The sequence below is a fragment of the Symphalangus syndactylus genome, chromosome 12 (genome assembly GCF_028878055.3).
Source record: "Symphalangus syndactylus isolate Jambi chromosome 12, NHGRI_mSymSyn1-v2.1_pri, whole genome shotgun sequence".
Taxonomy (NCBI): Eukaryota; Metazoa; Chordata; class Mammalia; order Primates; family Hylobatidae; genus Symphalangus; species Symphalangus syndactylus.
This window is the reverse complement of record NC_072441.2, coordinates 61,971,765-61,986,700: the sequence shown is the minus strand read 5'-3', so window position 1 is coordinate 61,986,700 and position 14,936 is coordinate 61,971,765. Positions and strand designations below refer to the sequence as shown.

Below are 14,936 nucleotides of genomic sequence, written 5' to 3'. Positions count from 1 at the left end.
CCACCTCCCAGGTTCAAGTGAGTCTCCTGCCTCAGCCTCCTGAGTAGCTGGGATTACAGGCGTGTGCCACCACACCCAGCTAACTTTTGTATTTTTAGTAGAGATGGGGTTTCACCATGTTGGCCAAGCTGGTCTCAAACTCCTGACCTCATGATCCACCCACCTCAGCCTCCCAAAAGTTCTGGGATTATAGGGCGTGAGCCACTGCGCCAGGCAGAAGTAATTTTTAAGATAACTAAGTTAAATTGTTTCACTCCTGATGGAACTAAAACATGTAGGTCATGTGTAAATTTTTTTTTTTCTTTTTTTTTTTAAGATAAGGCCTGGCTCTGTCACCCAGACTGGGATGTAGTGGCACAATCTCTGCCCACTGCAGCCTCTGCCTCCTGGGCTCAAGTGATCCTTGCACTTCAGCCTTCCCAGTAGCTGGAACTACAGGCATACACCTGGCTAATTTTTGTTAAATTTTAATCATTAAAACTCATCTTTAGCCAAGTGCAGTAGCTCATACCCATAATCCAAGCACTTTGGGAGGCTGAGATGGAAGGATCACTTGAGACCGGGAATTCAAGACCAGCCTGGGCAACATAGTGAGACCCCGTCTCTACAAAAAATTGATGAAAAGAAAAAAAAGCCAAGCATGGTGGTGCACACCTGTAGTCCTCGTTACTCAAGAGAATGAGATGGGAGGATCGCTTGAGCCAAGGAGTTTGAGGCTGCAGTGAGCTGTGATTGCACCATTGCACTTCAAACTAGGTGACAGAGCAAGACTCCGTCACTTATATAAATAAAACCTTATCTTTAAAACTAAAAGGTTATTTAAAAATAGGATTTTGTTTTGTATCCTATGCAAGGTTTTTACTTTTGTAACATGTTTTTTTTTTTGTTTAGTGTATAAATTTGAATAACCAGGCTGCTGCTGTTTACTCACCTTTTTAGATCTCTAGTTTCTAGGAATTTACAACCGAAAGTTCTGAAAGAACATGCTCAAAACCAACACCTTTGTTTGGTTGTAATCCAGTAAGTGCCAAAGGGTCTGAATCTAGTTCCCTGCAAACTCCCTTTCCAGGTTACATTTTAAATAATTCAACCTCTGACCTAGTTGTCTATTTGAGATGGAAGAACTAAATTATTTAACTCATACAAAGCATTGAACTAGATTCTGAAGGGAATCAGCAAAGTATAGTACCTGCCCTGAAGAAGCTAATTTATATAGTAGGAAAAGTAAGGTGTATACTATGCAAGTAAAATAAAAAACAGGAGGCAAGTGCGTGCCAAGTGGCTGTGCAGACGGTACAGTGCTCTAAAACAGAGTTTCTCAACCTCAGCACTAATGACATTTTGGATCAAAGAATTCTTTATTGTGGAGGACTGTACTGTGCATCATAAAATGTGTAGCAGCATCCCTGGCCTGTACCTGCTAGATGCCAGTAACAACTCCCCCACCCACCCCCCAGTTGTAACGATCAAAAATGTCAGAGGCAAATGTGGAGAGGGTGAGTAGACCAGCATGACTGCCTGAAAGAGTTCACGTAGAGAAGTGGTGGACTGTAGAGAACACGTGGGCCAGGCAGTGGGGAGCTTGACAGGCAGAGCTGTGAAGGACCAGGGCTCAGCACCTGAGAAGTGGTGCTTGTCGGTGCCTGTGAATGAAGCTTGTTAGACCTGCTAGGAAGTTTGTGAGTAAGGTCAACACAGTCCTTCAGCAGTCTTAAACCATTTCTTTTCCCCATTTTTGCCTCATTGTAGGGGATCAGACAGCACCATCTTCTTTACCACCTATGCAAATGGCTCCTGCAGTAAGTATATTTTAGTCCCAGAAAATAGTGTCCTGTTATCCATTCATGGTAGAATTTTCTGGGTTGTGCAAGGTGGAAACATAAAAGATCCCTCCATTCTCCTGAAATTGTAATAGCTAAAGAAAGCTGTTAGTGGTTATTAAAATCTTGAAAGTAAAACCAAATTACTACAGTACCCAGATCAAGTAAAAATAGAGGCTATACGTAGAGGCAATATTTAATCTTGGCAATGTATTTATGTAAAGCAAATATTATGCTACAGACAATAGCAAATTGAAATGCATGGTTATTTCTACAGGAAAGCAAGGGTTGTGTTTGTGTTTGCAGAAGCAACTGGCTTCCCAAACTATGACACAATTTCAAAACAGAAAGCAAAATCTTTCATTTACTCATTCAACAGATATTTGAGCACCTGCTCATATGCTAAACACTATTCTAAGGATGGAGAGAACAAAACACCCAAGGCCTGCCCTCATGGAATGTAAATTCAAGAAAACCAAAACTCCAGCTGGGCATGATGGTTGCATGCCTGTAGTCCCAGCTACTTGGGAGGCCGAGACAGCAGGATTGCTTGAGCCCAGAAGTTCAACGACAGCTTGGGCAATGTGGCAAGACCCCCAGCTCTTAAAAGAAAAGAAAACTCAAGACAATTTAAAATAGGATGAGATAATTCCAAACTGTGCCATGAAGAAAGTAAAGCAGCATGTGGCTGTGGCTTTTTTTTTTTTTTTTTTTTTTTGAGACAGAGTCTGGCTCTGTCCCCCAGGCTAGAGTGCAGTGGCGCCATCTCCACTCACTGCAAGCTCCGCCTCCTGGGTTTACACCATTCTCCTGCCTCAGCCTCCCACGTAGCTGGGACTACAGGCGCCCACCACCGCGCCTGGCTAAATTTTTTTGTATTTTTAGTAGAGATGGGGTTTCACCGTGTTAGCCAGTGTGGTCTCGAACTCCTGACCTCGTGATCCACCCGGTTCGGCCTCCCAAAGTGCTGGGATTACAGGAGTGAGCCACCGCACCTGTCTGCTGTGGCTTTGATGTTTTTATGAAACACTGTATTGGAATTAAGTAATCTCTTACCTTTCCATTGAGCATAAAATCTGAAATGTATAAAATAAAACACAAATATAAATTTCCTATATCTAATGCTATATCAGTGGTTTTTTTTTTTGTTTTTTTTGTTTTTTTTTTTTTATGAGATGGAGTCTTGCTCTGTCACCCAGCCTGGAGTGCAGTGGTGCGATCTTCACTCACTGCAAACTCTGCGTCCTGGGTTCACGCCATTCTCCTGCCTCAGCCTCCTGAGTAGCTGGGACTACAGGTGCCCACCACCATGCCTGGCTAAATTTTTTTGTATTTTTAGTAGAGATGGGGTTTCACGGTGTTAGCCAGGATGGTCTCTAGCTCCTGACCTCGTGATCCGCCCACCTCAGCCTCCCAAAGTGCTGGGATTACAGGCGTGAGCCACCGTGCCTGGCCGCTGTATCACATTTTATGTTGTCACTTGATTAACATGCATAGTATTTAAAATGCTTTAGCTATAAAATTAAGACTGATTCTAAAACAACTGCTTTGAACTAGGCTCACCAGTAAGTGAAATTTTAATTAATATTTTGTCTTGCTTAAGAAGCTGACCTTGGGGCTCTGGAGTTATGGAGAACTTCAGACTTGGGAAAAAGCTTCAAAACTATTGGCGTGAAAATCTACTCATTTGGTCTTGGGGGACGTTTCCTTTTTGCCTCTGTGATGGCTGATAAGGTAGGTATTGCCCTCTCCCCTTTGGGGTCTGATATTTCTGCAAATATCTCTCATATAGATTCTCTTTATTACTTGGCACTGACAGAGTTTCTTGTCTTTTTGCTATATTTAGTACCACTGTGAGTGTTAGGGGTCATTCTTTTTGCAAAGGCTGATTGACTGATAGGCTACTCTGCACTTTGGCCTTTTGTCACCTTGTGAATTCTGGTATCATTTTGGGGATTTTTTTTTTTTTTTGAAACAAAGTCTCGCTCTGTTGCCTAGGCTGGAGTGCAGTGACGTGATCTCGGCTCACTGCAACCTCCGCCTCCCAGATTAAAGCAATTCACCTGCCTCAACCTCCCAAGTAAGTGGGACTATAGGTGTGCACCACCATACCCGGATAATTTTTGTATTTTTAGTAGAGATGGGTTTTGCCATGTTGGCCAGGCTGGTCTTGAACTCCTGAGCTCAGGTGATCCCCCTGCTTCAGCCTCCCAAAGTGCTGGGATTATAGGCGTGAGCCACTGCGCCCGGCCAGGATATTTTGATCCAGTGTTTGGGCATTACTCAGACATGGACATCTGTAGAAAGCAATCTCTTGCTCATTATCCAAGAATGAAAATACAATTAGATAACATTAATTGAGTGCGTACTATATGCTAGGTACTATTCTAAGTCCCAGGAATATGGCAGTGAACAAAACAGATGAATTTCCTGCTCTCAGAACTTATGTTTAAGAGGGAAAATAAATACTCAAAAAATAAATATGAAAGCTGGGGGTAGTGGCTCATGCTTGTAATCTCAGGACTTTGGGAGGCTGAGGCGGGTGGATCCCTTGAGCCCAGGAATTCAAGACCAGCCTGGGCAACATGACAAAACCCTGTCTCTACAAAAAATAAGAAAATTAGCTGGGCATGGTGGCGTGTGCCTGTAGTCTCAGCTACTTGGGAGGCTGAGGTGGGCGGATCGCCTGAGCCTGGGGAGGTTGAGGCTGCAGTGAGCTGTGATCATGCCACTGCACTCCAGCCTGGGTAACAGCACAAGACCCTGTGTCATAAATAAATATAAATGTGTGTGTGTGTGTGCGTGTGTGTGTATCAGGTAATAAAGCTATGAAGAAATCTAAAACAGTAAGAAAACAGAAAGTGTCAGGAGTCAGTCTCTTTTAGACAGAGTGTTTAGGATGGGCTCTCTGAGACCTAAGTAAAACAAGAACATGACCATGTGGCCATCTGGGAGGAGAGTAGGATGAGGCACAGCCAGTGCGGAGACCCTCAGGCTGGAGCATGCCCGATCAAGCAAAGGGGAGAAGGGCAGTATGGGGGGAGCACAGAGAATAATAGTCCAAAGTGGGGCCAGAGGGGGCCTGGCCAGACCTTATGCGGCCTTTGTAGATCACAATTAGTATGTGGGCCTTACTCTTCCTGTGTTGGGAGCTGTGAGAGGGTTGTGAGCAGGGGTATGCTGAGATTTGGCTTCTCTTTTGAAGAAGAGGTGTGCGCAGAACAGCCTGACAGGGGCACATGCAGAAGCAGCGGGAGCGTGGGGAGCTCTCTCAGGAGTCCAAGCTGGGGAGGTGGTAGCTTGGCTAGGCTCTTGGCAGTGGATAAGGGGGCAGGTGGTGAGACTGTGGATATATTTTTAAACATATTGCTAATAGGACTTGCTGATGGATTTGATGTGGGTTGTGAGAGAATGAGCGGAATCAAGGGTACCTTTAAGAGTCTTTATCCTGAGCACCTGAATGGTGGTGCCATTTTCTAGGATGGCAAAGACTGCAGGAGGAGCAGGTTGTGGGAGAAAAATCAAGAATTCCGTTTTGGGCCGGTCACGGTGGCTCACGCCTGTAATCCCAGCCCTTTAGGAGGCTAAGGTGAGCAGATCACTTGAGGTCAGGAGTTTGAGAGCAGCCTGGCCAACATGGCGAAACCCTGTCTCTACTAAAAAATACAAAAAATTAGCCAAGTGTGGTGGCACGTGCCTGTAATCCCAGCTACTTGGGAGGCTGATGCACAAGAATTAACTGGACTCTGGAGGCGGAGATTGCAGTGAGCCAACATCATGCCACTGCACTCCAGCCTGGGCAACAGAGTGAGACTGTGTCTCAAAAAGAAAACAAAAAAAGAATTCAGTTCTGCGTATGAGACACCTATTAGATATGTGAATGGAGATGTCAAGTGAGCATTTGGGTATATGAATCTCCCGAATTGCTATGGTATTTGAAGCCATGTGACCAGATGATATCTTCTGGAGGAGTAAGTAGGTAGCAAAGAGGTGGGAGGACTGAGCAAGCCCTGAAGCACCCACAGCTGAAAGGTTGGAAAGAGAAGAATCCAGCAAAGAAGACTGAGAGGGAGGGATCAAGGAGGAAGAGGGAAATCAGGACCATTGAGTTAGGTGCATTCTGAGAATTATCCACTGGAATTGGCGAAGTGGAGGTTGTTGGTGACCTTGACAAAAGCACTTCATTGGAAGTTAAAAGGCTGATTGGAGTGATTTCAGTGAGAACTAGAGATGAAGAAGTAGGCAGTAAGTACAGATAACTCTCCGGAGCCATTTTGTAATATCCTCCCAGTAACCCTGTGAGCTAATAGTATTACATCAGTTTTATAGGTGAGGGAATTGAGTAACTTACCTAGGGTCAACCAGTAGTGGAATCCTGCTGGAAATCAGACTCAAATTCCAGAGGTAGCTTCCTATGCTGTACTGCATATATGGTATAATGCTGTCTACAGAATTAAAATTTTGCGATGTACTTTTGAACTCTGGTTTCTACCTACAGTAATGAGAATAAGATTCAAAGTAATGAGACATGTTGGTATAAGTTGAATAAGTTAAATGTACTTATCACTGAACTTTAGAGAGTATTTAATCTAAGGAAACACTGACATTAATTCTCATGCCCAGGCTAACTGTATCTAGTAGCGATGTTAAGCTGTTTATCAGAGAGATAAGTTTTAATTGCTTTCTTAACAGACTCTCTTCATCAGCCAAATACTCCCTGATCAGTTTCCTTATAGTAATTTCTGACTCTCCTTGGCCTCTTTCCAGCCCATGCCTGTTCCCTTCATCCTGGCTATTCTGAGAGACTTTCTTAGAGAGAAGGCGTGTTATATCTTGACTTCCCTTGTGATCTCCCAAACATGGGTTTCATCTCTATTTTCTAGACCCTTAATTATATAATTCTTTAAATTATGCAAGGACTGTATGAAAGGGACCAACCTTTTACGCAGTAGTCATCATTTTAAGAATTATCTGAGTGAGTGTATGCAAATGGCTATAAAGCCAACCTAATAATGTTCTCATCAGATCCTTAGATCTACTGAAGGAGATGGGCTATCAGAGACCAAGACTATACTATCTTACAGGGCCACATCAGAATGAAGAATTCAAAGAGAAAGCCAAGATAGCCTTACTTAGAATAGAATGGATTGTTCCTTTACCTAGAACTTTGCTAGAGGCTAGAAATTGCTTTGGTAATTGGTACTATGACCTTTCATTCATAGCAATTGTACCCAGTAGAGAAATGGATAATAGTAATTATTTAAAACATTCTTGTTCATGTCCCTGCCCATGGCATCTTGGCAGAAAATTAGAAAGATAAATATTGACATATGTTCTAGGATACAACAAGAAGGATCCACGTTTCAACAGATCAAGGGGACACGTGGAGCATGGCCCAGCTCCCCTCCGTGGGACAGGAACAGTTCTATTCTATTCTGGCAGCAAATGATGACATGGTATTCATGCATGTAGATGAACCTGGAGGTAAGAGCTTTTTAGTGGCTTACCCTTAAAAGCATAGAGATGTAAGCTTTGAGCAGCTTTTCTTTTTACATGTCGAGTTTTCCTCTTACCCCTAGAAATTTATTAGTGCCCTACTGATTATTCTCTCCTAGGGATAATCTGTAGCCCCTGTTAAAAATGCCACTTGTTTTGGTACTCTAAGGTAGCTTATGTGTATGTTCAGGTGTTCTAGAGCAGAGCTGCTCAAAGAATGGTCAGCAGACTGGTACTGATTTGCAAACTCTCTGTTACCAGATAAGTACAGAAATTGAGAGCAAGAGTTTGGAAACTCTTCTAGCCTTTCGACAAAGCAATTTTATGTCTGTTGGATCTAATGATAAAATTAGGGGCTTATGGCTGGGCGCGGTGGCTCATGCCTATAATCCCAGCACTTTGGGAGGCTGAGGCGGGCAGATCACGAGGTCAGGAGATCGAGACCATCCTGGCTAACACAGTGAAACCCCATCTCTACTACAAAAAATACAAAAAATTAGCTGGCCGTGGTGGTGGGTGCCTATAGTCCCAGCTACTCAGGAGGCTGAGGCAGGAGAATGGCATGAACCTGGGAGTTGTGCTGTGCCTTCAGCTTGCAGTGAGCCGAGATCATGCCACTGCACTCCAGCCTGGGCGACAGAGTGAGACTCCGTCTCAAAAAAAAAAAACTTAGGGGCTTATATTTTATTTGCCTTTTCATTTTCTAATGATTAGTTTTTATTATGTTTTACAAAAGCATCAGTTTGTGACATATTGGAAATCTTACAAATTGATCCTTCACTACAGATAGTTTGAGAAGCATTGTTCTAGAGTGTAAAGATTTAAAAATATGTAAACTAAACACAGGGCCTCTCCCACCAAAATGTATCTGGGAAGAGTTTTTCTGTAGCATCTGATTAATTTATTCAACAAACTTAGCATCTGCCATATTCCAGGCACTAAGCTGGGTACTAGAATTAAAGATGGGCATAAAGATCTTGAGTATGAAACCTTGATTAATTCTCAGGTCTGAGTCTTCATCATGAAGAGACACAATTGGCTACTGTGTTTGGTCAGGCAGATAATCATGTGTGTGGTTAGACTATTGTTTTTCTCTTTGGTTCCACCCAAGACTTAGTATTTTTGTTTGTTTGCCTATTTCAGACACTGGGTTTGGCACAATCTTTACCTCAGATGATCGAGGCATTGTCTATTCCAAGTCTTTGGACCGACATCTCTACACTACCACAGGCGGAGAGACGGACTTTACCAACGTGACCTCCCTCCGCGGCGTCTACATAACAAGCGTGCTCTCCGAAGGTGAGTCTCGGCATCGCAGTGTTGCACTGTACCTTCAGCTGCATGTGGCAGGATTTGAGCCTTTGGGGAACCTGTCCCCTAGTAATGTTGCTTGCCAAGCCAACAAGCCTACCCATGTACATTTTTTTGTTCCCTTTTTTTTATTGTGGCAAAATATGTCTAACAAAATTTGCAGTTTTTAACATTATATAGGGTACAATTCAGTAGCATTAAGCATAGTCACAATGTTGCACAACCATCACCCCTATTTCCAGAGCTTTTTCGTCATCCCAAATAGAAATTGCACCAGGTGCACAACCACTCCTTGTTCCCCACCCAGTCACCCAGCTCTGGTAACCAACATTCTATTTTATGTCTCAATGAATTTGCCTATTCTAGGTAGCTCATGTAAGCAGCATCATACACTATTGGTTGTTGTATGTCTGGCCTCTTTCATTTTGCATATTGTTTCAAAGTTCAACCACATTGCAGCATGTTTTAGAATTTCACTTATTGCTTTTTAAGGCTAGAATATATTCCTTTGTTTGAGTATAGCGCCTTTTGTTTTTTGTTTTTTTTTTTTTTGAGAAGGAGTCTTGCTCTGTTGCCCAGACTGGAGTGCGGTGGCATGATCTCAGCTCACCGCAACCTCGGTCTCCCAAGTTCAAGCAATTCTCCTGCCTCAGCCTGCCAAGTAGCTGGGTTTACAGGTATGTGCCACCACACCCGGCTAATTTTTGTATTTTTAGTAGAGATGGGGTTTCACCATGTTGGCCAGGTTGGTCTCGAACTCCTGACCTCAGGTGATCTGCCCGCCTTGGCCTCCCAAAGTGCTGGGATTCCAGGCGTGAGCCACCATGCCCAGCCTGTTTTTTATTCCTCCATTGATGGACACTTAGGCTGTTTCCATTTTCAGCTCTTATGAATACTGAATGCTGCCATGAACATTGTTATACATGTAACTGTTTAAGTCAGTGCTTTCAGTTCCTTTGGGGATATATATAGGAGTGAAATAGCAGGATCACATGATAATTCCATGTTTCTCTTTTGGAGGAAATACCAGTGGGTTTTCCACATGGTTGTACCATTTTACATGCAACACAAAAGGATTCCAATTTCTCTACTTCATTGCAAACACATTATATTCTCTTATTTTTATAATAGCACTCCTAATGGGAGTGAAGTAGTATCTCGTTTATAGCTTTGATTTGCATTTCTCTAATGACTAAAGATGTTGAACAACTTTTTATGTGCTCGTTGGCCACGTGAATATCTTCTTTGAAGAAGCTTCTAATTGAGTCCTATGGATGGCAGTGATTTTTAAAGTTGTGTTCACTGATGCTCCTCTGGTGCTTATGACAATTTTTGCACATAGTAAATGTTCAGTAATACTTGCTGAATGAGCCTACAAATAAACCACTAAACAGCCTTGCACTCAAAACCATACAGTGAACACACTTGAAAAACATTTAAGACTGAGCCTCAAGTATGATAGGCAGGAATGGGGAGGGAAGGGCATTTTCAGCTGAAGGAACTACACATGCAAAGTATCAGAGTCGCTGGGTGCGGTGGCTCACGCCTGTAATCACAGCACTTTGGGAGGCTGAGGCAGGTGGATCATGAGGTCAGGAGATCGAGACCATCCTGGCTAACATGGCGAAGCCCTGTCTCTACTAAAAATACAAAAAATTAGCCGGGCATGGTGGTGGGCGCCTGTAGTCCCAGCTACTGAGGAGGCTGAGGCAGGAGAATGGCGTGAACCCGGGAGGCTGAGCTTGCAGTGAGCCAAGAATGCACCACTGCACTCCACCCTGGACAACAGAGTGAGACTGCATCTCAAAAAAAAAAAAGTAGCTGGGCGCGGTGGCTCACGCCTGTAATCCCAGCACTTTGGGAGGCCGAGGTGGGCGGATCACAAGGTCAGGAGATCGAGACCATCCTGGCTAACACGGTGAAACCCCGTCTCTACTAAAAATACAAAAAATTAGCTGGGCGTGGTGGCGGGCGCCTGTAGTCCCAGCTGCTGGGGAGGCTGAGGCAGGAGAATGGCGTAAACCCGGGAGGCGGAGCTTGCAGTGAGCCAAGATCACGCCACTGCACTCCAGCCTGGGTGACAGAGCAAGACTCCGTCTCAAAAAAAAAAAAAAAGTATCAGAGTCACAGGAGGGTTTGGCCTGGTGGTGGTGGTGAGACAATGGGTGATGCCGGAGGGGAGGGATCAGGAGGAGAGTCCAGCAGGGACAGACCAAACCCATGCAAATTCTGGCTCCTTATTTTAAATAAGTTATGATAAATAGAACTAGGAGTGAGGAGAGCAACAGCAAGTAGAAAAAAAGATGTTTTGAGTCTATGTTGTTTGGGTTATAAAATGAGTCTTCTATATTGGGAGATGTAGGCCTATAAGAATAAGCCTGAATTTGACCCACTTCCTGCTCCTCTTGTTAAGGGTGCATAGCGATAGCCAGCCAGGGTTCTTCTTGTGTTCTACTCAATGGCTCTACAGAGCTCACCTTTCCTTAGGCCCAGTTATACAAATAAACACATTAGTCTCAAGTACAAAGACTCTTAAAGTGTCATTTTATTTATATATTTATTTTCGGTAGGAGGTAGGGGCTGTTTTTATTTTGTAAAGTCCTGGCAGTGGCCTACAAGGTCCTGGAGATATGGCTCCCGGTTTCCTCCCTGACTCACCTCCAGCGCTTCTCTTTCCATCTGCCCTACTCTCATCACACTGCCCATCTGCCAGTTCTTAACACACCAGGTACACATGCACATGCACAGATTAGAGTTTGCACCGACAGTTCCCTCTGTTTCTCCAGATGTCTGCAAGGCTGATATGTCTGTACTCATGTATTACTTTTTGAATGAGACCTTCCCTGACTATCCTATTTTAAATTCCAGTTTGCCCTCGCCTCCTCACACACACACTATCAATCCACCTTTAGCTGCGCAAGTATTTTCCATAGTACTTATTTTCTAGCATGCTACATAATTTACTTATTTACTATGTCTAGTGCTTGTCTCGCCCTACCAGAATGTATTTTTCACAATATTTTTTTGTCTGTTTTGTTCACTGATACGTTACCAAAGGCTTACAGAAGTTTTCACTCTGGGTGTGGTGGCTCATGCCTGTAATCCTAGCACTTTGGGAGACCAAAGTGAGCGGAACACTTGAGGTCAGGAGTTTGAGACCAGCCTGGCCAATACGGTGAAACCCTGTCTGTACTAAAAATACAAATTAGCCAGGCCTGGTGGCATGCACCTGTAGTCCCAGCTACTCAGGAGGCTGAGGCAGGAGAATCGCTTGAACCCAGGAGGCGGAGGTTGCAGTGAGCCGAGATGGTGCCACTGCACTCCAGCCTGCGTGATAGAGCAAGACTCTGTCTCAAAAAAAAAAAGAGTTTTCACATAGTAGGCACTCAGTAAATGTTTGTTGAGTAAATGAATTTTCCTTCATTTGCTTTCTTGTTTGCTTTTTCTTAGAAAACTCAAAGGAACCCAGGCACAGTGGCTCACGCCTGTAATCCCAGCACTTTGGGAGGCTGAGGCGGGTGAATCACCTGAGGTCGGAAGTTGGAGACCAGCCTGACCAACATGGTGAAACCCCATCTCTACTAAAAATACCAAACATTAGCCGGGCGGCAGGTGCTTGTAATCCCATCTACTCAAGAGGCTGAGGCAGGAAAATTGCTTGAACCCAGGAGGCAGAGGTTGCAGTGAGCTGAGATTGTGCCATTGCACTCCAGCCTGGGCAACAAGAGCGAAACTCCGTCTCAATCAATCAATCAATAAAAATAAAGGAAAACTCAAAGGATATTATCTCTGAATTTAAAACCTGCAACAGTTTATATCATTGAAAATAAGAATGGGGAAGAGACAAGGGAAAAAAGAAAGGTATAAGAAAGATAGGATATGGAGTAGTGGAGAGACAATAATTCAGTTATTAATCCAGAACTCTGCACACTTATTGAATCTCAAGTGTCCCTAAAACAAGCCTAGTGTCATGGCCTTGTCTGAATAAAGATTAGGATGCCTTCCTGTGGTAGATTTTACTTCCCAGGCAAGCAAACAGGGAAGGAGAATGGACATCAGCCTGTTCATGTTGGTAAGGAGTTAAAAGGTATCTTTTTCAAAGAGTATCAGTCCTAAATAATTTGTGGAATTAATTGGGTCCTGTTCAGGTGGGACACCTTCTTCAAATGTCTTTTTTTTTTTTTTTTTTTTTTTTGGAGACAGAGTTTCACTCTTGTTGCCCAGGCTAGAGTGCAATGGCATGATCTTGGCCCCCTGCAGCCCCCACCTCCCGGGTTCAAGTGATTCTCCTGTCCCAGCCTCCCGAGTAGCTGGGATTACAGGCCCCCACCACCACACCCGGCTAATTTTTTGTATTTTTGGTAAAGTCAGGGTTTCACCATGTTGGCCAGGCTGGTCTCAAACTCCTGACCTCAGGTGATCCACCTGCCTTGAACTCCCAAAGTGCTGGGATTACAGGCGTGAACCACTGCACCTGGCCTCAAATATCATATTTAAAGTGCTGCTCCATTGTTACCAACAATGAGCCGTTTTGTGAGGTGTTACAAGCTTGTCGGACTCCAGGTGCTATACGGTCTCAGGAGAGAGTTGTGCAATGATAAAGTGAATCTAACTAGGTACTTCCAGTGTATCAGACTTAACGTCATTCTCTTCCCATTCAGATAATTCTATCCAGACCATGATCACTTTTGACCAAGGAGGAAGGTGGACGCACCTGAGGAAGCCTGAAAACAGTGAATGTGATGCTACAGCAAAAAACAAGAATGAGGTTTGTTTAATGTGTGCAGAGCACAGCAGCCTTTCCATTGTGCTCTGATCAGTGCCAGCCTTTTGGATGATGAAGTTTCATATTTGATTAGGGTCCTCAGCATAAGATGGAAAGTTTGGAGATGAGAGTAATGAAATTAACTTAGAATTTCGGAAGTAAGAACTGAGGAAAGGTCAAAATAAAGAAGAACAAAACTGAGGGCTAACAATTTGTGGTTCACTAAACTGCTGAATTAAAACAATGGCCAGAGTGGCTGGTGATTAGTTAGGGGTCAGCATGGCAGCTGGGAGACTTTAGAGGTTCTGCGAGAAGCCACAGCTCCACCATTCATAAACAGTGCACAGCCTTGCTCATCAGAAACAAGAGGAAGAGGATCTGGCCTTCCTTTCCCTCTGCCTAGGCTCCCATGGCCAGTGGGTGGTGACCTGCTTAGTGCACAGGGATGCAAGGCAGGCCTCCTTGCAGAGAGACTGGGAACCGGAACTACGCAGGTGTCACTCCAGGAGATCTAAAGCCTGGAGTGACAGGCCTTGGCAGGCAAGGAAAAAAGGGGGAAAAAAACAAGCTTTTTATCTGGCTCTCACAGAATGTGAGCTTGGGGGACAGCTGGAGTTCCTTCAGAAACTGAAGTACCGGTAGTTCCCGAACCCTCCTTAGTATGCGTATCACTGACGTACACTTTACTTTTCTAGGTGGGGTTTTCTGTTTTGTTTTAAGAGCCTCAAATGATGAGAGAAAGTGTGCCTGCCTACACCACCCCAACATACTCTCCTCCTTTACACTCACAAGCACTGTTGCATCTACCCAACCTTCTGACCCCTGTTTCCCATCTGTCTGCCTTGGCCCTGCCCGGCCACTGCCCTCCTCACTTTAAGCCTGGGCAGGTTTAGTGGCCTCTGTGTTTGCCTTGCTGCCTGCAGGCTCCCCATGCCTCTCCCTGCCAAGCGCTCTTTGTGGCTCTCTTGGCCTGTGATGAATGGCCTCTGTCCCTGACCTGGTGAGTGAAGGTTCTCTCCTGGTGGGCCCTCTGCCGCCTTTTCATTGTCATTGCTCACCTTATCCCTGACACACCCCTTGTAACCCCCTGCCATTCCCTGAACACCCACACTATTCGTCGGGGAAGTTGGGCCTGTCTCCCCCAACCCCAGTTGACTAGGATTGGTAGAAATTCTAACCACCCTCGGTGACCATCCAGTTAGAACTAATCATTCCTCTTCATTTCATTAATAGTTTGCTTGAACCTCTTCTTTTTTTAAAAAATAGTAGTAAAATATACATAATATATTTATTATCGTTTTAGCCATTTTGAAGCTTTTTTAGAGCATTAACTTTCATTCGGCTGCATACCTCAACTAGTTTCTGACAATTCATTTCTTTTTTCCCCAGCTTTATGGAGGCATAATTGACAAAAATTGTATATTTACAATGTACACTGTGATGTTTTGATATATATATATACATTGTGAAATGATTACCACAGTCAAGCTAACTAACATATGCATTCCTCACAATTATCTTTTGTGTGTGTGGTGAGAACATTT

At 44.0% G+C, this 14,936-nt stretch overlaps 1 protein-coding gene across 3 annotated transcripts in view; it reads left to right on the top strand.

Moving 5' to 3' along the window:
- Positions 1-14,936, top strand: part of SORT1 (sortilin 1) — an 89,157-nt gene that overhangs the window by 49,127 nt on the left and 25,094 nt on the right. For 2 of the 3 annotated variants that reach the window (XM_063624482.1, XM_063624484.1), the window contains exons 7-11: positions 1,750-1,799; positions 3,424-3,554; positions 7,160-7,304; positions 8,460-8,615; positions 13,289-13,395. In XM_063624482.1, coding sequence (XP_063480552.1) covers positions 1,750-1,799; positions 3,424-3,554; positions 7,160-7,304; positions 8,460-8,615; positions 13,289-13,395 — 589 coding nt within the window. The remainder of the gene's footprint in view (positions 1-1,749; positions 1,800-3,423; positions 3,555-7,159; positions 7,305-8,459; positions 8,616-13,288; positions 13,396-14,936) is intronic. The other variant, XM_063624483.1, reaches the window with a different exon arrangement.